Genomic DNA, 25,546 nt, shown 5'->3' with positions numbered 1-25,546 from the left:
GCTCTTCCTGCAACTTTCGATTAATTCATATTGTGGCTCTTGCCCGATTAAAAACCAGTTGCTGATCGTCAAGACGTTTCTTACATGCACCAGCTTTTCTTGAACTAGAACAATCACCAATGCCTTCTTTACAATACAGGTATAAAGAAACAAAAAACAATTTTGTGGAAATGCTGTTTTTGAGACTGAACGTTCTATGTATTCACGGTGCTTCAAAATTTGGTTTCAGTTTGCAAGTAAAAACTTGGAAATGAACTTCAGGTTTCCATTTAGCAAAGACCAGCAACGCACTGGGAGGGTTCCGCCCCCTCTTGTTTCGGCACCAAGCTAGAGATCCAAAAAATTAAGGAATGAAGTTTTGAAAGGTGATCGGATCGAAAGTGTTAAACCGTGCCCAATAGGCTGGAGAGTATAGATTAACAAAGGGGAAAGAGTGCAACGATTGCAATATTTTATTAATCCTGAAGGCTTGGAAGTACGTCGCTGGCAGCTTAACACTGTTCGGGAAAGGCTCCAATGAGCAAATACTTCGAGGGGAACGACCGTTCCTGCCTCTCCCCTTCCAAGGTTTGCACAACTTCCCATCATGCCTCGGGGTCCCAAGTAGTTTCAGCCATGGCAGGAGGACGCGATAGGGTGGGATATTTGCTCAAGCAATTGCAACGGGCATCGTAAGTGTTTTGCGCCTTCCTCTGTTCCTCGCGTGACAGCGCCTAACTTGCTTCCCACAAAGTTATAATCAGCTGGAGAAGCTCAGCCCCTTTGCAGCCTGACGAAAGCATAACGAGGGTTTGAGGAATCTGCAGGTTCTAAAGTCATGGAAACGGGTGAATTTTAAGAAACATGCCCCACCTTATATTTGGAAGTTGTCCACTAACGTGGCCATTTCTGTTTTCCTTTTTGCTGAGTGAAAGAAAGCTAGAGGTTTGTTGTTGTTTTTTCAAACACCTGATTGTTTCAAAAGAGTACTTAGAGATTACCAAATTGGACTTTGGTGTTTGCTGAAACTTTATAGCAGCTTTGGACAGAAAAACGAAACAAAACTACAGACCTAGTACGAGTTCATTATAAAAATATATGATTGCCAGTTGGGCATACCATTGCTTCTGATGAGCTTTTCCTTGGAAGGAGATCCATAGGTTTATAATAGGAATTTTCTATTATACAACTTGAGCATATAAAATTCTGCATTATGTGGAGGAAATGAATAGAGTTTCTTCCTCTCTCAAAACTGCAAAAGTTTGGGCTGTCCCATGAAAATGACCAGTAGCAGATTCAGCACAGATAAAAGAAAGTACCTCCTTACAAAATTGATAAATGGATATTGCTGCCACTAACTGGAAATGCATACAAATTAAGACCCAAACAAAATGTTTCCTGGGAGATGTTATGAAAGACTCTAGGTAATCAAAAATAATTTTGATCCCATTCAATCACATTGAAATTTCAAAATATCTGTTTACAAAGTCCCCAAAGAAATTTACTTATATAAGGACTCTTGTGCTCCCAAATCTGCATCCTCCTCCACATTCCTTCCTTCTCACACACCACTTCCCTCTTCCCTTTCCTGGCTTCTATCACCATAAGGTAAAGGTAAAGGGACCCCTGACCATTAGGTCCAGTCATGACCGACTCTGGGGTTGCGGCGCTCATCCCACTTTATTGGCCGAGGGAGCCGGCATACAGCTTTCAGGTCATGTGCCCCAGCATGACTAAACCGCTTCTGGCGGACCAGGGCAGCGCATGGAAACGCCGTTTACCTTCCCGCCGGAGCGGTACATATTTATCTACTTGCACTTTGACGTGCTTTCGAACTGATAGGTTGGCACCATAGTTCGCCTCTAAACCATGGTGTACTATGAAGTGGCTTTGAAAACCATGATTTGGAATCATTTCTGGTTAGTGCTAAAAATAGCTTTGCCTAACTTTGAGATCCAGCAGATAATACCTAGACAAAATAGGAAAGGCAAGAGGAAGTCTGTTCTGTTCCTAGTTTTCTGAAACATGATTTAGAGAATAGCCAATGTGATGTTTGAATGGAGCAAGGCTGTTGCTGAAGATGAATAAAACGAAAGCAGAAAAGATCATAGCTTAGTGACAGAGCACAATGTTTTGCATGAAAATGGCCCCATGTTCAGTCTCTGGAATCTCCTGAGACTATGGAGAGCCTCTGCCAGTCAGAGTAGGCAGTACTGGGTAAGATGCAGAAATAGGGTTGCCTGATATGAGACAACTTCCTTTGTGCCTATGAATAGGACACACTTCCTTCCACTGAGTAAACTGGCATAGCATCAGGATGCACTGCTGAATCCCTATCATATTTGCTAGAATGTAGCTTATGCTGAACTCGGGTGAACTCGTTTTTAAGTAAATATGTATAAGGTCAGGCCAAATCATAAGGACTATTTTCCTTGGGCATAAATTCCACATGAACCCTAATGATTGTTAGGACTGGGTCTAAAATAACAGTGAAACCTACTCTGGGTCTCGGCGTAGGGTGCTCAGAAGGAATCCACAATAAATAGAACAATTTATTGATTCTGTGTTAATTGGACGAGACAAGAAGTAAAATAGAAATGTTGTTCTGAGGAAAGAAGCATTTCCATTCATGAGCTTTAGAAACAAGAAGAGGTGGAGAATCTTACTTTACAGTTGGCATTCCTAAATGGGCATGCTCTATTTATAGGTTTAAGTTGTCTTCAAATTATATTGGAGCTTTGTACAAACATTTGTAAACAGGTTTAACGGGTGAGCATTCCAGCAAGAAAAAGTATCACCACTTTGAGACACTAGATGGCAGGATACATTTGCAAGAGAAACAGTGCAATATTAACAAATTCATTATATTAATATATTAGTTACTTATATGATGCACACACTGTGCACTGATGCACACATGGGTTGCACATATCTGATTTTTCTGTGCATGCTGATCCACACATGGGCACTTTCAATTCAACTTTGATCTCTGTGTTTTCCGTTTACACTGGTGGATTGTTCTTGATGGGATGTATTCACACTGTGTCTTATCCCCTCCCCTCAGAACTTCCACACCCTCCTTGAGTTCCAGAAACATGGTAGGCATTTGTTTACCTGTGTAGTTTGGGGGTTTATTTTAGATGCAAGTTTTCTGATATACCAGCCTTGTACAAAATAGTGATTTAAAACATATATGACGTGCACCAGCATCCCACTAAGGAGTGCTTTGCCACTGGAGATAGGGGTGTGTGATGCTAGATGGCATCATCCAGCAAAATGTCATGACACAGTTAAAAAGAAACCCCACACAATGTGCTTCAATGCATCCACAATCGGGTAACATGTAATTTTATGTTGGACTTTTTGTACTTATCACATTATTCACAGATAATGAAATTCAGAAACATAGGGATAAAATGTGCGAAAAGTGTATGCTCCCACTTGGTTGGGGACAGGTTAAACACACACACACACACACACACACACACACACACACACAATGCATCCATCCATTTTGAACTGCCATGTGTAAACAGCCAATGCTGATGAACTCCTTACTTTTCCAGTGCTTTGTTACACAAATAATTTCCCCTTTTTCCTTTCATTAGATGTATGTGTCCTGCCCATTCCCACATATATACTCAAGGTAAGGCTGTACTTATTTTGTGTCTTTATGTCAATTATTCCAGTTCCCATTAAACAGTCATTAGGATGCAAACTAGATCAACAATACCTCTCAAGAGAAAACTAGTTTAGTGACAGCATCTCCTCACAATGTGTCAGGGGCTGCTTCTGAAGCTCATGTGTTTTGGGGAGTGGCTTCTCAAGCAAATCATGAGCCTTGATAGATAGGTTCTCTTGTTCCAGACACTCATCTCCTTTAAAATTCTTCGCCATTCTCATTGCACACCCTTGTAGCAGGAAACCAGTGCCCACTTCCCCATTATGGGGGATAAATTGCAGCATTTCATAGCAACAGATTATAGGTGTGGCTTATCTGTTTCTGGCTCTCAACATGTATACTGTTTGTGTCAGAAACAGAGGAGAAACAGTGGCATCATACATCCTCGCCACTTGGCTGCATGTCAAGGATGTTGCGAAGCTTCGTTCATAGCTTTAAGCCAGCCAGGTGCTCCCAACTATGAATCAACAATTTACAAAAATCTGTTGAATGGTGATAACATTAAATGAAAGAAAGGAAAATGAAACAGTGAGATTTATCATAGTTCCTCTCAGTGGTGGAGGAAGGGGTGCCGGGGGCGGTTTGCCTCGGGTGCCATCTCTGGGGGGGGGGGTGACGAGAAGGCACCCCGTGGGGGGCTCGCCCCGCCACCCCCTAGCACGGTGGCATGAGCTGCTGCCATCGCACCGCCGCAGCTGTGTGTGGAGGATCTCTGCTGCAGCCGCAAGCAGAGGATCCCGGCGATGGCGGCAAACTGCCCAATGGCACATGCATGATGCACGCACATGCGCCGTACGTAGCAGCACCACTTGAGCATCATACAGACGGAGGTGGGATCCCTCCACCACCGCTACAACCACAAGTGAAGGATTCTGCCACCGCCGCTGCAGCTACAAGCAGAGGATCCTGCCACCGTCTGTACGGTGCTCAAGCGGCGCCGACTGCAAATCATCCGGCACCTGTGCCAGACGTAGCGCCGCCGCACATGTGCCATACTGGGAGGTTTGCCCTGCCCCCCCCCACCGGGTGCCAGTTAACATTCATTCACCCCTGGTTTCTTTAGAAGAAAACAGAATCAGACCAATCCAGGTGGAGTTTCGTTTTGTTTTCCCAATAGACACACAACTAGATGGTAATTAGATACAAAATAGCCAGCCAAAAACCCCAAATATATGCGCATAGTAGTGATCCAGCCCACAGTATTTGCTAAGTGTCTTCCGGGTCGCCCCAGGTGTCATCACATTCAGCGCACTGCCTGCCCACGACTCCCAAGCCTACCCCAGGCCATTGGGTTAAGGGGGAGAGCTGCCCTTCTTTGCCAGCGGCATTCCCCCCTCCCCATTTGTTTTGACAGGTTGCGGGAGGCTTGGAAGTCACGGGTGGGCGGCGCGCCAAATGTCTGCCATGGGCAGCTCACTCCGCTATTGGCTGCAGGGTGCGCATGCCGCTCTGGGCACCCAAGTGGCTATCCCGCACCTGGGAGGGCACCCTTCGTGCCATGTCCCCCTCGGGATTGCATCCACCCTGGGTTGTTTAAAGGGGTATGATACTGCTTTAAAAGTACAATGTAGATGGGACCTGAGTCTTAAATGAGTTAGAATTTTGTAGTCTCAGTGCACCCAATCCCATGGCAATGGTGAAGCGTAAGGAGGTGTGGCCCTGATAAGTGCACAAATGGGAGATCATTAGGAGCTGTTTGTGAATTGCTCTGAGTTTTCTATGGATGAACAGAACATACGCCATCTACTAACACTTGTTTGAGATTTGTGCTGTGGAATTAAGCAGAACTGAACATGATTTACAAAGTAAACATTGCAGGTTATGGAAGAATCCACATGTATATTGCTATTCTGTTGCCTTGTTGTTTTTGTTGCCATTAAGCATGCCACTTGGAATATTTTAATAGAAAAGCAGCTTTTTTAATTGCAAAATTATAAACATTCTTCGACAGCGGTGAGATTGTAAAGGCGTGACTTTACTGTGACTCCTCCTAAAGAAACATTCTATGCTTCATAAGTATATCTAGTCCAAGGGAAACAATATAGTTTTCCAAGCTCAATAAAGCCTTTAACGAAAGCTTTGCTCTGCCAAATAATAAAGCAGCAGGAGATCTATCATACCATCAAAACAAAATAGTGTAAGTGGCTTGGACATGTCTTCGGGATGTCAAATTAATTACGAAAACGACAACAGACTCAGACATTAGGGGAAATCAACCATGAACAGGGTTGGTGAGAGATGGTAGGAAAAGTAGCCAAGGGTAGCAGACGTAAGCATGAATAGGGAGCACAAAAAGGATTTTTAATATATTTATGGGTTTAATTATTTGGGTCACCACTCCAGTGCACCCCAAAGTATCTGTAGGCTCATTATCATTGCTTCACTCATTGGCCATGAATTCAAACACTAAATATTTAATTCAGCTACCAGACAGAAGGAGTGGTTTGTTCTTTGACTGGGGTAAGAAGGGCAAGATTTGACTTTTTGTATGTGGTGGGGGTTCTCCATCTTTCTGTGTCTCTCTGCCTCTCCTTGTGCATCCCACTGTGGAAGAAGCTAGTGACCGTGTAGTTTTTTTCCTATGAAATTTGAAAGGATAGTTCTGAGCAGAAATTAAAAGATTTAAGTGAAAGTCTAGAATTTCTACGCAAGAGACATTGTAAGAACTCCCAGCAACAATGGCTGTGCTGCTCCCAAAGAATGAGACTCACAAAGGTGAGATGATACTTTTTATTGGGCCAGCAGGCCTCTGAAATCCTGGAAGGAAGTATCTAAACTATGTATCCTTCATCAGACAGGTGTTTCTAGCAAAAATAATAATAAAGCAAAGCGTGTAAGAGATATGATCTACTTTTAATAACAAGGACAAGCTGGAAGGTTTTGAGGAGGGACTGCATTAGCTGGATTGCAGAGAATTTTGTCTTTCTGGAGACTTATTTTTCTTACAGATTTCCCCAGTGGTGAAGTAGTAATAGCCTTTGCCCATCTTTCCTCCCTTTATTTGAGCTCAGTTTCTTTTTAACAACAACAACAGCAACAACAACAACAACATTAAATTTTGTGAGACATGGACAGATGTTACTTGCAAGATTCAGGAATACAGCTTCCTAACTGCTAAGATCGAGCAAAAGTCATATTATTGGTATTATTTGATACCTGGCAACACCTCGCTGTCATCTTCTTTTTAAAAATTCAGAACTGCCAGAGGGATTCTAGTTGAAAATGTTTATGAAGGGCAGATTTATACATGGTAGCTGGCTGTATGTAATCACCTCAGGAACATGTGGGGCTGTGCCTGGCTCATGGCCAAGCTGTGCTCATATGGAGGTGCCATTTGTGTGAATTCTGGCCTCTGTGTGGGTGCTATACATGTGGCTGCCACTGTTTTCATGTCAGTAATGTCATGTTTTGAAGCGAGCAAGTACATCTTAATGGTGAACACTAAAAAAAAGAGAAAAATCCCAAAGATGACACATTAACATCTTGGGGTTTATAATTCAGAAGAAAAAAATAAAATCCATGTAATAGGAGCTTTTTTAAAACATAAGCATAAGTCTTCCTGTGCTGTGCCTGGGCTTGCTAACTTTGATGTATAATTTCTTTTCCAGGTATTGAACATGCTGCTACGGGGAAAACAGACTATGCGTTTGAGGTAAACTTAATTAAGTTTGACAACTATATTTGAAACAATACAGTGGTACCTTGGGTCTCGAACTTAATCCGCTCCGGGAGTCCATTCGACTCCCAAAACCATTCAGAAACCAAGGCGCAGCCTCTGATTGGCTACCGGAGCTTCCTGCTCTCAAACGGAAGCCGCGTTGGATGCTCGGCTTCCAAAAAACGTTCTCAAACCAGAACACTTACTTCTGGGTTTGTGGCATTCGGGAGCCGATTTGTTCGACAACTGAGCCGTTTGAGAACCAAGGTGCCACTGTATTGTGTTCATTTTAAACCCACTATTTCTTGAATATATAATACACATTGGTTATTTTAAAATATGAGTTTTGTAGGCTCCATACAACCTCTTTTCTGAAATGTATTATTTCTTGTCTTTTACAGATGGCTGTTTCCAGTATCCGATATGGAGAAGGAGTTACTAAAGAACTGGGCATGGTAATTACATATTATCACTAGGGCTGTTATTTGATTTTTTATTTAAAAATAACATTTATAAATAATTGTGCGTTTTAGCTACATTAGAAAAAATATACTTCTGAATCCTAAAGTTTGCTGCATCTACAAGGTGGAGCTTAAGACAGGGACCAACCTCTGCATTATTGCAACCAAGAAGTTAAGGATTGTGGGCAGATACATTACTGCAAATGTTAATGGCTATATGTTGTCTCTCTAATGGATCATCTTCATGTGGAGATTAAATTAATTGCCATCATTTAAAAACTGAGCAGACTCTTCTTTTCCAGTGAATGGGGAGCTGTCTTGAGCACCATTTGGTGGAAAGGTAGGGGTAAAAATTTAACAAATAAGTGACAGCAATTCACCCAAGGAATCAAATTTACACAAATAAATCAAATTTATTGTCTATTGCAATCTCAAATTCTGGAAAAGATGGGGGGGGGGACTCACAGTGACCAGTCAGATAACAAGTGGGATATGTATAATTTTGTGTTGGAAGGTTTCTTTTCCTTTGGGATTGGGGTTTGTTTGTTAAACAAACTTTGGTTTTAACCAAAGTTATCACTAGGGGTTTAACTACTTTTTCCTGACTGTAGGACCTGCAGAATTTGGGTGTTAAAAAAGTCTGTGTGATGACTGATAAGAACCTTTGTCGTCTCCCTCCCATGCAAGCAGTCTTGGATTCTCTGACAAAAAATGGTATAAATTTCCAAATATACGACAATGTAAGGGTGGAGCCAACAGACCAGAGGTACTACTTTACTCCTATATTTGTGCAACCTGCCCTTTTCTACTTTGCATCTAAGTTTCTGCAAAAAAGAGACCTTGAGATCAGGACTTAGCAGCAACTGGGCTTCTACAGCTGTGCAACCAAGATGTTAAAACGCGGAGGACATATGTTCCATGACCTTAAATAAATTTACCTATTTTTGATTTCACAAGTAATCTTACAACACTGCATAGAAATATATGGTTCTTCCCCTCTCCAATACCAGTACAATGATAATTTAATGGTTTTCTGTAGCTTCCTTAGTGCAATTCGTATAGCCACACAAGTCCAGCATATTTAAGAGACCTTCTCCTTTTCATTTCTTTATGTTCCACCAGAATTTCTTAAGATCGGACAGGAATCCTGACTATACTATGCATGCAAAAATTTGTGCTCTGTTGCTATAATACAATTGTGTAAAAAGTCCTGCCCTGTGCACTGAATGATGAGCGCTGCCATTTACAGCAATGCTGCACAATGCCTCCTCAGATGCAAGCCCCACTGAGTTCAATGGGGCTTACTCCCAAGTAAGTGGGCATAGGCTTGTGAGCAGAAATAAATGTCTATTGGCAAAGGATGAGAAGAAAGAAGAGATAGAAGAGAATTAAAAAAAAATTATCTTATTGTTCATTGAGGTTTTATTCTGATCAGATGTTCCAGCAGTAGGACATCTCTGTGTAAATGCTCACCAGTGTGCTTTTATATTGACCTCCCAATTTTTTTCTACTCCAGGTTTTCTGAATGCTTAATCAGTTTAAAGCAAGCAAGATGCATGCCTGGGTAGCTCAGTTGGTTAGAGAGTGGTGATGATAATGCCAAGGTTGCAGGTTCAATCCCTGTATGGGACAACTGCATATTCCTGCATTGCAGGGGGTTGGACCAACTCATCCTCAGGGTCACTTCCAACTTGACAATTCTATGATTCTTCGAAACCTGATAAGAGTTTGGATCAAATCCAGAACATGTTACTTCCTATTAAAATCAAGGGGACTTAAGTAGTAGTGGTAGTAATATATTTATATACCCCACCCATCTGGCTGGGTTTCTGCAGCCACCCTGGGCAATTCCCAACAGAATATTAAAAACACGATAAAACATCAAACATTAAGAACTTCCCTAAACTGGGCAGCCTTCAGGTGTCTTCTAAAAGTCAGATAGTTGTTTATTTCCTTGACATCTGATGAGAGGGCGTTCCACAGGGCGGGCGCTACCACCGAGAAGGCCCTCTGCCTGGTTCCCTGTAACCTCACTTCTCACAGTGAGGGAACTGCTAGAAGGCCCTCGGTGCTGGACCTCAGTGTCCGGGCTGAACAAGGGGGGTGGAGACGCTCCTTCAGGTATACTGGAGGATAATATATAATTTTTCACATTGATTTCATTAGAACCTAAATATAACTAGGATCCAACCCACTAACTACTATACATGTGGAAATATTGCTTGCCCTCTACCTCAGCTTTCCTGAACTCTGGGTTCCCAATGCCCTCTGTTAGAGGCTCTTAAAACTGCTGTTCAGGAGAAGAAAAATGGTTTTCATACATGCACACTAATGCACGTGCAATGGATGGTTTGTGTATGCTGGGATCTTTTGTGGTTTTAACTATGTTGTGACCCTCTGTAAGCTGTTGGGTAGAGCAGGGTAAAATGAACCAAATGTTCTTTTCTTTTCAAGTTTCATGGATGCCATCGAGTTTGCTAAAAAGGGGGAGTTTGATTCCTATGTTGCCTTAGGAGGAGGTTCAGTCATAGACACTTGCAAAACTGCTGATCTCTATGCGTCCAGTCCAGAATCGGACTTCTTAGATTATGTCAATGCTCCCATTGGAAAAGGCAAGCCTGTCAAAGTTGCTCTCAAGCCACTGATTGCAGGTAAGGAAAGTTGACATGATTGGGTGTGATTGTGAGATGATTGAGCTTGTCTGATGGTTTTGGTTCTCCGGTTCTCATTGCAAGGCAGATTTAGCCCTGCTGATTGAAAGACTGTCTGTTGGAACTTAAAATAAGATGCTCTGAGCCCTTTGGAGAAAGAACAGGCTACTAGCATGGTAAATCAATCAGCTAGATTAAATAAATTCACATGGGACAATAGCACTGCCCTCTTGGCAGTGCTGCTGCTCTCTGTGGTGTGAAGAGTGGTATTATTATCTATTAAATGTGTATACCCCACTTCTTCCGAAGATCATAACATAAAAATACAAAATGAGAACACAAAATAAATAATACAAGAAACAAACCAATAACCCTCCTCCCACAAACTCATTTAAAAGGCCATAGAATGTTTAATCAGCCAAAGGCCTGGTTATAGAAAAACATTTTCACCGGGTACCTAATGTTGGTGCTGGACAAGCCTCCCTGTGGAGACCATTCCACGAATGGGGAGCCAGGCAGAGCAGGTCCTGTTCTCATGCTGCCACCCTCTGGACCTCTTGTGGAAGGGGTACAAGAAGAAGGGCCTCAGATGATGATTTCAGGGTCAAGATCCGTGCATATGGGGAAGGCGGTCCTTGAGGTATTAAACAGTCCTGAGCCATTTAAAGCTTTATAGGTTAAAACCAGCACTTTGAATTGAGCCTGGAAACTAACTGGCAGCCAGTGCAGTTGGGCCAGGATCCGTGCAATATATTTAAACAGTCTTGTCCCAGTGACCATCCTGGCTACCAAATTCTGCACCAGCTGAAGTTTCTGAACCGTCTTCAGAGGCATATAACGTGTTGCAGTAATCTAACCTAGACATCACCAGAGCATTGATGACAGAAGTTAGGTTATCCCTGTTTAGATAAGGGCACAGCTGGGCCACCAGCCAAAACTGATGGAAGGCTGATGGAAAGATACCAAGTCTGATGGTATCAAAAGCTGCTGAGAGGTCAAGGAGAATGAATAGGGACACATTTCCCCTGTCTTTTTCCTGACAGAGGCCTTCATAAAGGGCAGCAGGGTGGGCAGTAAACCAGCAGAATGCCTAATCTGTCCCAATTGCCCAGTGCCAGCAATGGTAGCATATGAGAGCCTTCTCTGTGGTGGCCCCCAGATTGCGGAATGACCTTCCCACCACCACACTCAGTTTATTACCACAGTGGTACTGCTCTTTCCAGCAGTTTCCCACAACCCTGAATCCTTCCTCAGAATGGTACATGATGAACTAGCAGCAGGGCTGGGGGTAGGGAAAATGACTGCCATCACCCAGAATATTAAGGGAAGAGCATTTTAAGAATCTCCATTTTTTGGTCCCCTCCATGAAAATCTCCCCATTTTGCCTCTTGGGATCTAAGTTTCTAAGTTGATTTACGAAGTTGTGCATGTGCGCACACAGTAATAAATTTAATTTGCTCTTTTCCAAAGTTCCTACCACTGCTGGGACTGGAAGTGAAACCACCGGGGTTGCTATTTTCGATTATAAAGAACTAAAAGTAAAAACTGGTAAGAATTGTATGTGTTTGCATCTGTTACCATGGTTCTATTCTTCAATGTCATGGCTTGGTACTGCGCCAGAGTTTACAGTATCCAAGAAGACTTCCCCCAGCTGAGTAGTATTTTCTAATGTATTATAACATACATGATGTGGAAAGCTTCAGCTAAAGTCATAGCAGGCCAAGAGATGACAATACATTTGTAGAAAACTTGGTGTGACCCCGCTAAGCAGCCTTGTTTCTCCCAACTCACCAATGCTACCTTTTGCAAGCAAAAGCAACAAAGCAGAGAAGTCACTTCCTACTGTCGCTTGCAGACAGCAGCCATGTGCCTCCCACCCCCTTCAGTGGTGGGGAGGGAAGATAAAACTACTTTGCTTCAGAAAGCAGCAGACATTAAGCTATGACAACATCCCAAGTTAGAACCCTATGATAGGAATTTTGACAGGCGGACAAGACAACTCACCTGTCAGTCATGTGCTGTCATAATGACATTGTGTGATTGGCAGGTGGGCAGGCCCCACAGGTCAGTCTGTTGTTTGCACCTCCCCTTTCAATCAAAGGATCTTCAAGGTAGCTGACAATAATTCCATTAATGCCAAAATCAAACCCACGCACTGGCTGATGGTAAGAGACCAGAGTATGCTTGCTTCCCTTCAGCTCAGTAATCCCAGGACTATTGGCAGCTGGAACAGAGCATTCTTTCTGGCAGAAAGAGGGGAAGCAAGCTCCCCAAAGCTGCTCCTTACACTACTGAATGCATAGGACTGGGTTGGTCACCTCTCTTGCTGTATTTTTCTTTTGGAACAGCTACTTTCCAGTGGCCCAGCTCTCTTGGCTAATGGCAGGGGTCAAAGTGTGCTTATCTCTGTAGCTACTTAAGATACCGGTGTTTGCTTTTTACAGTTTTACATTACAGCAAAGGCCCTTGTTTTCAGAGATTCTTGCTGAGATTCATTTTTTTAACATGTTCTTAATAAGAATTCAGCTAATCTGTTATTAGAAGTAGGTACATCTGTGTTTAGGACATGGGTGGCGCTGTGGTCTAAATCACAGAGTCTAGGGCTTGCCGATCAGAAGGTCGGCAGTTCAAATCCCTGTGGCAGGGTGAGTTCCCATTGTTCAGTCCCTGCTCCTGCCCACCTAGTAGTTCGAAAGCACATCAAAGTGCAAGTAGATAAATAGGTACCGCTCCAGTGGGAAGGTAAATGGTGTTTCCATGCAGTGCTCTTGTTCGCCAGAAGCGGCTTAGTCAAGCTGGCTACATGACCTGGAAGCTGTCTGCGGACAAACGCCGGCCACCTTGGCCTATAGAGCGAGATGAGCGCCACAACCCCAGTGTCGTCCACGACTGGACCTAATGGTCAGGGGTACCTTTACCTTTTCCCTTACCTTTTACATCTATGTTTAGTTCTCCCCTTTCCCCCTGTTTCTGTGGCAGTTCTAACACTTTGTATGGTCAGTGTTTTTAAATAAATGTTAATATTGTTTCAAAATAGTTTGAGAAAGTCCTTTTTTCAATATATCCATTTAATGTAATTTTCATGTTTAGGCATTGCTTCTAGAGCTATTAAGCCTTTCTTGGGCCTAATTGACCCTTTGCATACTCTCCATATGCCCAAGCATGTGACAGCTAATGGAGGATTTGACGTGCTTTGGTAAGTATGTATTATAAGTAGTTTAGATTTATTTTTTTGGAAGACATTTTTATGTTTCTTGGGTGTGGGTATATTTTGATGACCTTTTCAATTAAGCATTTAAGAGGAAGAAAAAAGTCTGACTTAATGTTTCAGTTGTCAGCTGACTTCCTTGGGCTTTGCTTTTCTCTGATTTCCTGGTCCTTTTTGCCCTCTGGACATTGCCAGGCTACAAACCCTAAACTGGGGATTTGGGATATAAGAATCAAATCAGAATAATCAGGAACAGTCACTCACTTCTAGTTTTTCAATGGTAGTGATTTCCAAATGCTAATGGGACAAGCCACATCAGTTCAGATTGTTCTGTTTCCTCTTCTACCTCCCCCACCAACCTGCCAGCCATGCCCTTGAATCCTATACTGCTCTTCCCTACAATCAGCGCAGTCCTTGTCCTTCAAACCCAATGAACCGCCCAGCGTATCAAGGAAGCAACCCTATCAGTGATATCTGGGCCATCCATGCATTAAGGATTGTTGCTAAATATTTAAAGAGGTAAGAGTTTTATTTTATTAGGGTGCGTATAATTTTCTTTACTGAGCCCTGCAATGGATGATTTGGAGGTTGAGAATTGGGGTGCGTCTAATAACATACATACAATAACAAAAATTTGCTTCCCAGGGCAAATTTTAGAAAGAACATGTCAGGATCAGTTAAGCAACTCAGACATATGTCATACAAAATTGCATAACTGAGGTCCCAGTCATAAAGAGAGAGAGAGAGGACGTAAACTTCTTCATGGCACAAAGCGACTAATTTGAGACAAATGCAATGGGAATCATGTGCTAGAAGTCATAGCACTCCTGACACCTGCTGTGATCATTACTAATAGATACTTAATGAGTTCCACTGACTTCGAAAAAGGGGTTTTCTCCTACAACACTTGATTTTGAGCATTGTCTTTCATGTGAAAAACTGCTTTTTACAAGGTCAGATAATTTGTCCCATCACCTGATTGTTTAGAAGTACCGTATTTTTCGCTCTATAACACGCACCTGACCATAACACGCACGCAGTTTTTAGAGGAGGAAAACAAGAAAGAAATATTCTAAACGAAACAGTGGATGTATGATTTTTGTGGTTCATGCTGTGGTCACAGACATGTGATCTGACGGTGAGTTTGGGGTGGCCCAATGCAAAAATCCTGAGGATCCATGTGGATCCATGCTTTGTAACCACGTTTTTGCGCCATTGCGGCCCCATGAAACAGTGGGTGCGTGTGTTTTTTGGTGCAGGGCAGGCTGTAGCCATGGTTATGCTATGTGATCTGATGGTGAATTTGGGGTGACCCAGTGCAAAAATCCTGAGGATCCATGTGGATCCGTGCTTTGTAACCACGTTTTAAGTGGGGAGGGAAGGAAAAGCACTCAAGGGACAAGGAGCACGCGTGGGGCGTGTAGAGAAGGATGCTGCTAATAATGCAGGAGAGGCTCCTCTCTGGCTTTGCTCCTTTAGAACAAGCAGGCTCTGCATCTCTCCCTCCTCCCCGGCAAGGAAACCATGATAGTAACCACTCTGAGACAAATCAAGAAAAATTGCGACCAACACTCTCCCCCAACAAGCGCAGTGAGGTCAAAACACACACACACACACACACACGCAGAGAGAGAACTGGCCCTAAAGTCGCAGGGCGCTGGAAGTCGCAGGGGCGTTGGGAGAGTGAACGGGAAGAAGGAGGAGGAGAAGGAGCCCTCACACACACAGAGACTCACACAGAGTGTCAATCCTAAAGTCGCAGGGGCGCAGGGAGAGTGAACCGGAAGCAAGAGAAGGAGAAGGAGCCCACACACACACACACACACACACACACACACAGTGTCAATCCTAAAGTCGCAGGCAGAGTGAACGGGAAGCAGGAGGAGGAGAAGGAGCCCTCACACACACACAGCCCCTACAGTGGCTAATCCAAAATCGGACAGCAAAAAACTGCAGGTAGGGACAGAGAGCACGGGGTTGTTTTAAAGCAGCCAACCCCGCTCTGCTTCTTTCCCTCCTCCCGGCTAGGCTGGCTGAAAAGCTTTGCTGCTACTTAGCGAGCTCAGTGGGGAGGAGAGAGGGACATAGAGCACGGGGTTGTTTTAAAGCAGCCAACCCCGCTCTGCTTCTCTCCCTCCTCCCCGGCTCCGCTAGCTGACAGGAGCCGTTTACACCCGCTTTGCTGTTTCAAAGCGAGCCACGGACTGCTCACGACTGCAGCAGATTTCCCCGCCATCTGTAGGCATTCGCTCCATAACACGCACAGACATTTCCCCTTACTTTCTAGGAGGAAAAATCTGCGTGTTATGGAGCGAAATTTACGGTAGGTGTTAGGAATTGATCCTGGAACATTCTGCATTGCAGACATGTTTTCTACCACTGAACAAGAGTCCTTTCCCCAACCGAGTAGGGTTTTTGCCTATGAAACCAATGCCACAATAAACCAGTTGACCTTGTAGCCTCCTACAGTGCAATTTGCCTTTTGAATAACAGACTTGTGTTCCGCACAGAGCTATCAGGGACCCAGAAGATAAAGAAGCAAGGGCCAACATGCACCTGGCAAGTGCTTCTGCCGGCATTGGCTTTGGAAATGCTGGGGTACATCTTTGGTGAGTTGAGAACAATTTTTATTGCCCTCACATAACTGTTGTCTTTTTTGTTCCATTAAATGCAATAAAATGTGAATGCATTGTCAATGGGGAGGGCATGATCCGTGCTAGTTTCAGTGTTCTGTCCAATGTGGCCTTTCCATTGTCAAGCAAAAGCGCTTAAAACTGGGCTTTAGCAGTTTAAAATATGCTTAAATGTATAATGCTCTATCTATCTATTTAATTCATTAATTCCTTCCTTCATTAAATGTATATACCATCCTTCCAAAGGAAGCCAAGGCAACTCTATATACCACCCTATACCCGAGGGTCTCAGGGCAGTTCACAGAATAAAATCAAGATATAAAACCACAAAATACATAATAAAAATAAAAACAACAGCCCAATAGCCCTCCCCCCAAAAAAGCCACATTTAAAACAGCATAATTAATATGATCATAAGCATGAAATGGCTGTTTGGCAGGCACAAAAAGAATGCAATATTTAGGATTTGTTATCAGGCATAGCAATGTCCCTCCGGCATAGCTGTCAACGTTTCCCTTTTCTTAGGGAAACGAGCCAGCGCAGCACATGGAAACTCCGTTTACCTTCCCGCTAGTAAGCGGTACCTATTTATCTACTTGCACTTTGAGGTGCTTTCGAACTGCTAGGTTGGCAGGCGCTGGGACCAAGCAACAGGAGCGCACCCCGCTGCGGGGATTCGAACCGCTGACCATGCGATCGGCAAGCCCTAGGCGCTGAGGTTTTACCCACAGCGCCACCCGCGTCCCTTTAGAACTACCCAAACAGTATAGAAATTTATTTATGTATGCAACTACAGCTGCAAGAATGTTATTTCCCGAAAAGTGGAAGGATGATGAGGTTCCAACAAAAGAAGATTGGATACAGAAACTGATGGAGTATGCAGAAATGGTGAAACTTGCTGGAATAAAAAATCAAGATTCTAAACTTTTTAGAAAGGAATGGAAGTGGTATACTGAGTATTTACAAACAAACTGTAAACTGATCAAGACATTGGCAGGATTATTGTAAAAACCTGCAATTTTAAAAATATATATGAGAATAGGCAATTAAAAGAAGAAGTTAAGGCAATTTGGAGTATGCAGGAAAGGACAAAGATAAATGTAAGGAACCGCAGAAAGAGGGGGAAGGGAGCTGAAATTGAAAATGTTAAAACTTGGTTAAATAATATATGCAATGCATATACGGTAAATGAAATAAAAATGTGATAAAAGAAAAGAAAAAGAAGCGTTGATCTGTCTTCCCCATACACAACCTGTATCCACTACATGCAGAGGTTACCATTTGGATGAGCAGCTACTTCACATGTGAAAAAAGGTGTAACTCAGTAGCCCTGTTTGTCTCCAGAATGAGAAATATAGGGATATTTGCTTGTGCATTCAGGTGCAAATGGTTATCAACCTCTTCCTAAATTAGCTTCCACATACTTGCATGCGACACTTTTGGACACCCAAGTAATTCTGGATCAGGGACTTTTTCCCTTGTGTTGTTGTTACAGAAGGGTCATTGCCAAGGTGCCTCTTAACCCCTTGACCCAACTGAGACACCAGCAATGTCAGAAAGGCATTCATAAACCTCTTAGCGACTCTCTGCACCTCCTCCAATCAATTATATTCAAAATAATGTTGAGTATTTTCTCATTGCTTGTAGAGTTTATTTATGTTCCTACCTTTTCATACTAAAACAAAGGTTTTCTTTCCCTCTAGCCATGGCATGTCTTACCCTATTTCTGGCTTGGTGAAGAATTACAAAGCAAAGGATTACAATGTGGACCACCCTTTAGTGGTAACTACTTAATGCACTTAATTTGCCTGAAAATGATATTGCTGTTACTTTCAGCACTGAACTTGGAACAATATAGGTTGCCTGGTTAATGCAAGCTGTGCTTTTCTTCCCTTCAGCCGCATGGTCTTTCCGTTGTCCTCACGTCCCCAGCAGTGTTTACTTTCACAGCCCCTATGTGTCCAGAGCGTCATTTGGAGGCTGCACAGATAATGGGTATGATTCTGTTGATAAAATGTGACAGTACATGCTTTCGAGGTTGATAGGCAAGATGTCATTCAGCCCTGCCAGGATCTGCACCTTTTTATGTCTAATGCAACCGACATGCAATATTATTTTGTTTGAAGGTTCTCAAACTGGTATAAGGAGCTTTGGTAGGTTTGGGGTTTTTTAGAACCAATGTCATCCCCTCTCCTCGCCAATGTAGTGGTATTTCCCCCAGTGGATGGGCACAAGCTGCTCCTAGGTCTGGATCAGAAGCTGGGGTGAGGTTTGGGTGCAGAAGAGACCAAATCCATCTTAAATGTACAAGCTGAATTTGCCGGTATACAATTGAATCTCACCCACAAAACAGCAACCGTTGGGAACTGGACTCAGCTAATGTGTCAGATTTACTGACAAGCAAAACAAGTCAGGATTTGTATATTTTTAAAAAAGGAATTTGTTGATTTATCCCTTAAAAAAGAAGAAACAAGCACTGACTCAGGTGCTTCCAGACAAGGGAATAATACTATAATGGGGTCACTGCCATTTTTTTTTTTAAATCATGGGGTAAATTTGAATAAAATGGAGGTGTGGGGACATGGGCAATTTTATTCTAATTATGTTGTGTGGACACCGAAATATTTACTTGCATGAAGAGCACCTGTTTCGCCATAAACACCTGTCTGGAAAAACCCTCTGACTCATAAAGGTTAGCCTGGACAGTTTTGATATCACAAACATCAATGTCTGATTCCTGGATTCCACTGATTTCATTGCAATGACCTTCCTGTCCTATAGGTGTTTTGTGTTCATCAGAAGAATTAGTGAGAGAAAGGGGCCCACAATCCTAACTTCAGTCTGCATGTGCATATCTGCCTTAAGCAATACTTAGTGAACACACGATAAAAATGCTAAGAGTGGCTGCACCTCTCATGGGTCCCTCACAGCCTTTGTGTGTTTTCCACAATCTGTTGCCACCTATCAGACTGATGGTAGTAAAAGCATAATGGGCAGAACAATTGGTTCTCATGCCAGTTAACTTGTTTTTTTGTTGCTGCTGTTCTCTTCCAATTTAGATCTATATCATATTTTTAGACTCCTTTAATTGAGAAATAGTTTCATTCAGTTTATTTCATTTCATTTTTAGAGAAATGACTGCTTTGTGTGCGCACGCGCATTTAGTATATTCAGCTACTGCTACAAGAGGGGTCTCTCTTTATTTTCTCAAAGTTCCTCTTTTTATTTTAGGTGCTGACATCAGCACTGCCAAAACCAAAGATGCGGGTCTTGTTTTGGCAGACACTCTTCGGAAATTCTTATTTGATCTGAACGTTGATGATGGCTTATCTGCTCTTGGTTATTCTAATGACGATATCCCTTCCTTAGTCAAAGGTACCCTCCCTCAGGTAAGACAGGTGGCAAAGACCATTTCTCCTAAAATAAAACACGTACCTTTAAAAAAAACAAAAACAAATCATTTATTTTTAAGATGCGAATATAACAGATGGAATATCCTTATTATTAATATCAGTAAGTGATGCTTATATCAGTCCTAACCTAAACATACAGTATACATTTGTATAGGTATCAAAACTGATACTTATAAGCCACACATTCAAACATACTGACAAATGTAGAAAGGGCAGTGAAATGTTCAGACCACTGGTGGATGCTGATCCTTCCATTCTTGCAATATAAGTCACTCTGCAACCATAAGGGCTCAGAGGATTAAAATAAAACATTTACTGTAAACCTTTTTCCTTTCTCGGCTTTGTTTCTCTGGCAGCAAACAAGTAACAATTGGATAAAATCCGTAATCCATTTTTCTTTATGCTACGCAGAGCATTCGTAGTAGGAGGCAGAGACTTCTCTTTTTATATTGACTTTTCTCCACACATTATTTTGTACATTCTGTGAGAAGGAACCACTAATGATAAACAGCTTTATCCTCAGAAACCTGCTATGCCACTGCAACCATAGCTGAGTTTTTGGTCTCTGATTAGCTTGGTGATGTGAAGACTTCCTTCTAAATTCATTGTGCATAAGATTTCATATGTAGAATTGCTTCAAACAAGGAGTGAAGAACCTCAGTCCTGTGAACCAAATCAGGCCTTCCAGGACTCTCTCTTGGCAATTTTCCCTTCATACCATATGAAGCCATACCCATTACCAGCCCTGTTCAATTCTTTCCTTGGGTGCTTTTGCCTGGCTGGAATTTGTCTTTGGACTGTGATAATAATGCCTATACCTTACCTGGATGGAAGATGGAAGAGTGTGTTTGTGTGTGTAGAAACTTCTGACTTACTTGTAGCTTGAATGCAGTCTACTATATAAAGGTTAGTCTGTTGCTCCTCACACTTTTGCCTCTGGCCTTGACCACCACTGTTCTCCATGAAGGAATGTGTCTGTCAGACTGAAAAAGGATCTCCACCCTATCTTTTAAACTGTAGCAAGGCATATGCTCCAATCAGTTACTAAGTTGTTAAAGAACTTTCAGCCTTAGTCATCAGTGTGTACTCAACTGTTGATGATTGCCAAAACCTTTACATAATTCAATTTATTTTTTGTTTTTGTTTTTTTAAGGAAAGAGTGACTAAATTATCTCCCCGTCCTCAGACTGAAGAAGAATTATCTGCCCTTTTTGAAGCTTCCATGAAACTGTATTAGATGTTCTTTTTTAAAAAGAATGCTTTCTTCAATTGCATCTAAATCACATGATGCAATTCAACTCATGACTGTCATATGAATGAGTGTAACTCCATATTCTAAATTGAAGAAATCTTGCCCATTTCTACATTTATTTGCAATCCAAAATATTTCTGCTTCCTTTATTGGTCCCTGGAACTAATCACTGATGGTTCTCCCTTGCCTTCCTAAGAACTGTACAGTAATTCACTTCCTAGCATGTCACATGAAGTGGTCCAGATATCACAGATACAAAAATAAAACTTTACAAGTTTGGAAAGTGCCGTCCTCTACAGCCACTTCACATTCAGAACTCCCTTTCATACAAAGGATGCTTTGTGTTTTTTATGACTGCCTTGAACTCTTGGCTCAATGAGACTGCTACCCACCCATTCTGTGTAAGGACTCTTTTATGGCCAAATACCGGATGTGGGTCTGTAAGTCAATTTATTGCTTGTAAAAGAGGTTGGGAGGAGGTGAAATGCTTTCTGCTTACCCCAGATCGGTGTATCACTCAGCTAATAGGCATGCAAACTTCAATGTCAATATATGTCCACACTCTCTCGGAGAGCTTTTGCAGCTCAGACTTTTCCATGGGCTCTTAGGTCAAATGAAAGAAGGAGAGAAGGAAAAAGAAAGCATAATTGAATTGTTGGTGATTAATAAACACACACAACTGCCACCACTACACTTCTTTTGCCTCAGAAAAACCCAATTTTAGGCAGCAGCTCAAGATGAGCATATACACACTACAAGATTGAAGGGCTTTGTCACAGACTCTAAGAAATGTAATGAGGGGATCTCTAACTGTTTATGTTGAGCATCCTCAGGAAACAAATGCCAAAAGCTCTTAAAGCCACGATAGCTGTAGCAATTTGATGCTGGTTTAAATTTGGGGTAATAGATCTTTTCTTATTCAGTGTCGCAAGGCAGGATCACATGTGAAAGTACATATGTACAGTATGCACTATCCCTAACAAGTCATGAAACACTGAGGGCCAGCAGCAAACCTGATTGCCATTGGCTAAATTTTCGCAGGAAGTTGCAAGAGCCAATTCTAGCTCTCTAATAAGAGTACCTTTACAGATCTGTGCACATCATTTTGCTAATGTATCTGTCCCAACTACTCATTACATTTTCACAGGAACGTCTTAAAAATGTACTCTGTGTGGAGCAGATTTCCAGCCAGACTTACCCTGAGAAGGGGCTTGTTTTGTTTAAAAGTCTCATCCACATGGAGCAGTGAGGGCCCTCTGTTAGTCACCTCACTGACCTTTGAGCTGAATGTTGTGCTTTTAATGAGATACACAAACTTGAATGTTGGTCCCAGAGGCCTTAAGTTCACTACTTGGCATTCAGATGCTGATTTACAGCTGCAGCTAAAATGGGTAACACATCTTAAAGATTGATTGATTGTCAGGGTCGCCAGTGTGCGGCTGCCCCCTTTCCATTGTTGTGTCACTTGCTTCTCGGCCCTCAAAGGGCACCAGCCATTGTCTGACATAGTTGGTGTTGCTGTGGACACAGATTAGAATCTGACTCCTGCACTGCGTATATATCTTCGTTCTTCAGAGAAAGAACTGCTACAATACAAAACTGAGATTGGAAATCATGGCACAAAAGCAGGGGCAATAAGGGAGATTTTCAGTCATTTAATTAAAAAGAAACACAAAACTTTTTCATCTCTAGATTACAAAATTAGATTCTTGGTGCTGGCTCCGGAGTACTTTAATTGTACAGACTAAGACCTGGGTTCAAATCTTCACTCAGCCATGAAGCTCACTGGGTGACTTTGGTCCACTCACTGCCTCCCAGTCCTAGCCTACCTTTCAAGGTTGTTGTTTGGATTAATTTAGGAGGGAGAGAACCATGCACACCATCTTGAGTTCCTAGGAGAAAAAAGGTGTGATATAAATGCACTTTTATAAATAAAATAATATTCTTCTCTTCTCACAATGCCAAACTTGTGTTCAAAGTTATGCCTTAAAATCCTGGGTTTGCTTTGCACCATTTTTCTTTTCAATGGTTTAATTGTGCAACACTTCAGTTCACAGTCCCAGTCCAAAAATACCTGCACTTTATCCTTATCATACCGACAAGTTAATAGAAGTAGGCTCAGGTAGCTCAGTAAGGATCAGATTTACTGTTATGCAACTGAGTATGAAATCCAATGAGAATGATACCATTAAAGACTTAGATTTGATAACACACCCTGCCTGTTGGAAGGATATTAGATGGTGGCTTACTCTCTTTAGATAGTTGCTGCTGATTTTAAATCAGGACCAATGGCAGTAGTTTGCACGGTTAATAAAATGGGACAGTTCTAGGTTTCAGATATTCCTGGAGGCAACAGGCCATGGAAGCCATTCTCTCTCATTCTTGATGGGTTTATAATTAGTTATGGGAACTCCTCAAATGTCCAGAGGTCCTTCAACATTCCTTCATTTTGTTCAACTCTGACAGTTAAAATATTTCACTGAGCTTGGTTCAACTTAAAGAGATTCTGTGCTAATGTGTGAGAATGTTTCTTCACAGCAATATAATTACCTGGAAATAAAAGACTTCATCACATGTGAAGGGGGTTTCACAGTAGGAGGAGCAACAGGACTGTACTTCTGGCTCCACCCCTACAGTTCCAAGCCCCACCCCCTGACATCCGCACATAGAATAAATATTTGAATTCAGGAAGCCCATGCACATATACTTCCCCTATGCAGGCATGGTGGGGCAAGGGTTAGGGCTACCATGTGAAAGATCACACTACACTAATGTATCATGACCCCACCAAAAAGTACCAAGAACATGGAGCAAGAATGTGGATAATAATTACCTAATGGTGGCCTTCAGTGCAGGAAAAGCTTATAAACACTACAGGGGTGTGGGAGAACAGTTCCCACAACACATTTCAGCAGGTAGGTTACAGCATCATCTTTCTGAGTTATGTGTCCATCAACTGTTTCACCAGACATTTTCTTTCCACCTCAAACAAGAGGGGAACCAAAATATTTATCTTCATACATGGAAAGAAAAATGTGGTTTGTATATTTGCAATAAAATAAAACTTTTTAAAAGTTTAAAAATATTTAATACATAGGAACCACTATATTGTGCCTTCCAGATAGAGAAATTCTGCATGGCAAAATTTTAATGGAAGCGGATGTTCTTTTCTAGGGTTATCTTCTTTAAGGAGTATCCAAAAATTAGCAGGTGGGGGAATAGACATTTTGTTTCAGCTTTCTATTTTTGCCTGTGGATCATTTTTCTGACCATTTGTAGAAGCTTGAAATCCCTGCTGCCTAACCTCCTCTGCTCAGCTCGCTGCTGAATAGATGGTGCACTGATCTTTTTATTGGTTGGTAATGGATTTGGTTTGATTGCTTGACACAAGAACAATAGAAGGATAAACAATTCCATTTGTGGCCATGAAATTCCCCATCTGTTTAGTGTGTTTGTGCCCGGGACAAACTGGACGGAGACAGATGAACTAGCCAGCCGAGTCTGATGTTAATGACATCAGTCATACAAGCAGAACATGTGGCACAATAAATCAAAAACTAATTGAACTTGAGGCTGATTATATTGATTGCTCCCTGAACATTTTAAATACTCCAGTGTTTTCTAGAACAGCTTTTCTCCCCCTTCCCAACAGATTTGGTACCATGGGACAGTTTGGAAACAAGTGGTACAAATCCTGTACTAATGTTGTTCCTGCTTTGTTTGTGAGTCCACAACTCTCATATAAAGCAAGAACTATAGTATTTGGCTCAAGCTCATGAGTTGAATGTTGATGTCCTCCCTTTAAAATTATATTGTATTGTAGTAGTGGCAGCAAGTTATATTTCCAGGGCATCAGGCACCTGGGATTGTGAATACCTGCTACAGTTTCTGACCCAGAAAAGCTAGACTAACCCTGTATGTGCATTTCACACACCTACAAACAAAATAAGTGTTTTTGTGTGTGCTTATGTGACAACTCAACCACTATTTTAAAAAGACCCTTTCTCAAAAGATTAATATAAAATTTACAAGACACTAATCACTGTGGTATTCCCAGGATGAAAATGCTAAACCCAGGCACCTGAAGTCAATTCCTTGGCAACATAAGAATCAAACTGGGGGAGGGAGGGGCAGTGATTTTGGTGGGCCTAACTCCTGTGTAAGTGGGTGTAGCGTTTCACCTGGTGTCCGTTATTGGTTTTGCTTTTTTGTTTTTGCAAGGGCTCAACACCTCAGCAAACCAGGCCACCTATTAAAAGAGCTAAATGTAGATTTGAGTGCTTAAGTCCAAGCATCTATATTTGAAAACGTTGATCTCAGAGCTGAAAGACCTTATCCCACTGCCTTGTGAAACAAGAAACATTTTAAAGTAAAATATGTTCTTATTGCAGCATGTATTGGGTGTTTTTTTTTAATTGTCCATTTTGAAAATTATTCTATGTTTATTTTTTAAATGAGTATATGCCTAAAGTGAACAATAAATACTACAAAATAATGCCTGGTTCCGTCACTCCCACAAATCTTGTAAACCATCCTGTGATCTTCGGATGAAGGGTGGTATAGAAAATTAATAAATACTGTAATAATAAATGTATTATTTCATAATTCC

The 25,546-nt window shown here is 42.0% G+C and overlaps 1 protein-coding gene across 2 annotated transcripts; it reads left to right on the top strand.

The window, feature by feature from the left end:
• Positions 1-549: 549 nt before the first annotated feature.
• ADHFE1 (alcohol dehydrogenase iron containing 1) lies at positions 550-21,220 on the top strand. Of its 2 annotated transcripts, XM_028736813.2 has the most exons (14): positions 550-671; positions 3,588-3,625; positions 7,270-7,313; positions 7,721-7,774; positions 8,392-8,546; positions 10,235-10,431; positions 11,902-11,979; positions 13,522-13,627; positions 14,006-14,158; positions 16,150-16,248; positions 17,976-18,054; positions 18,171-18,267; positions 19,504-19,661; positions 20,839-21,220. In XM_028736813.2, exons 1-14 carry the CDS (start codon positions 616-618, stop codon positions 20,920-20,922), a joined length of 1,398 nt encoding a protein of 465 aa, XP_028592646.2. In that variant the 5' UTR covers positions 550-615; the 3' UTR covers positions 20,923-21,220. The 2 variants fall into 2 exon arrangements, with proteins under 2 accessions (XP_028592646.2, XP_077789082.1); XM_077932956.1 differs by lacking the exon at positions 3,588-3,625 and having other exon boundaries at positions 643-671.
• Positions 21,221-25,546: the final 4,326 nt, after the last annotated feature.

Source organism: Podarcis muralis, chromosome 8 (genome assembly GCF_964188315.1).
Source record: "Podarcis muralis chromosome 8, rPodMur119.hap1.1, whole genome shotgun sequence".
Lineage (NCBI taxonomy): Eukaryota > Metazoa > Chordata > Lepidosauria > Squamata > Lacertidae > Podarcis > Podarcis muralis.
The sequence above is the reverse complement of the archived record's forward strand: the minus strand, read 5'-3'. Positions and strand labels throughout refer to the sequence as shown.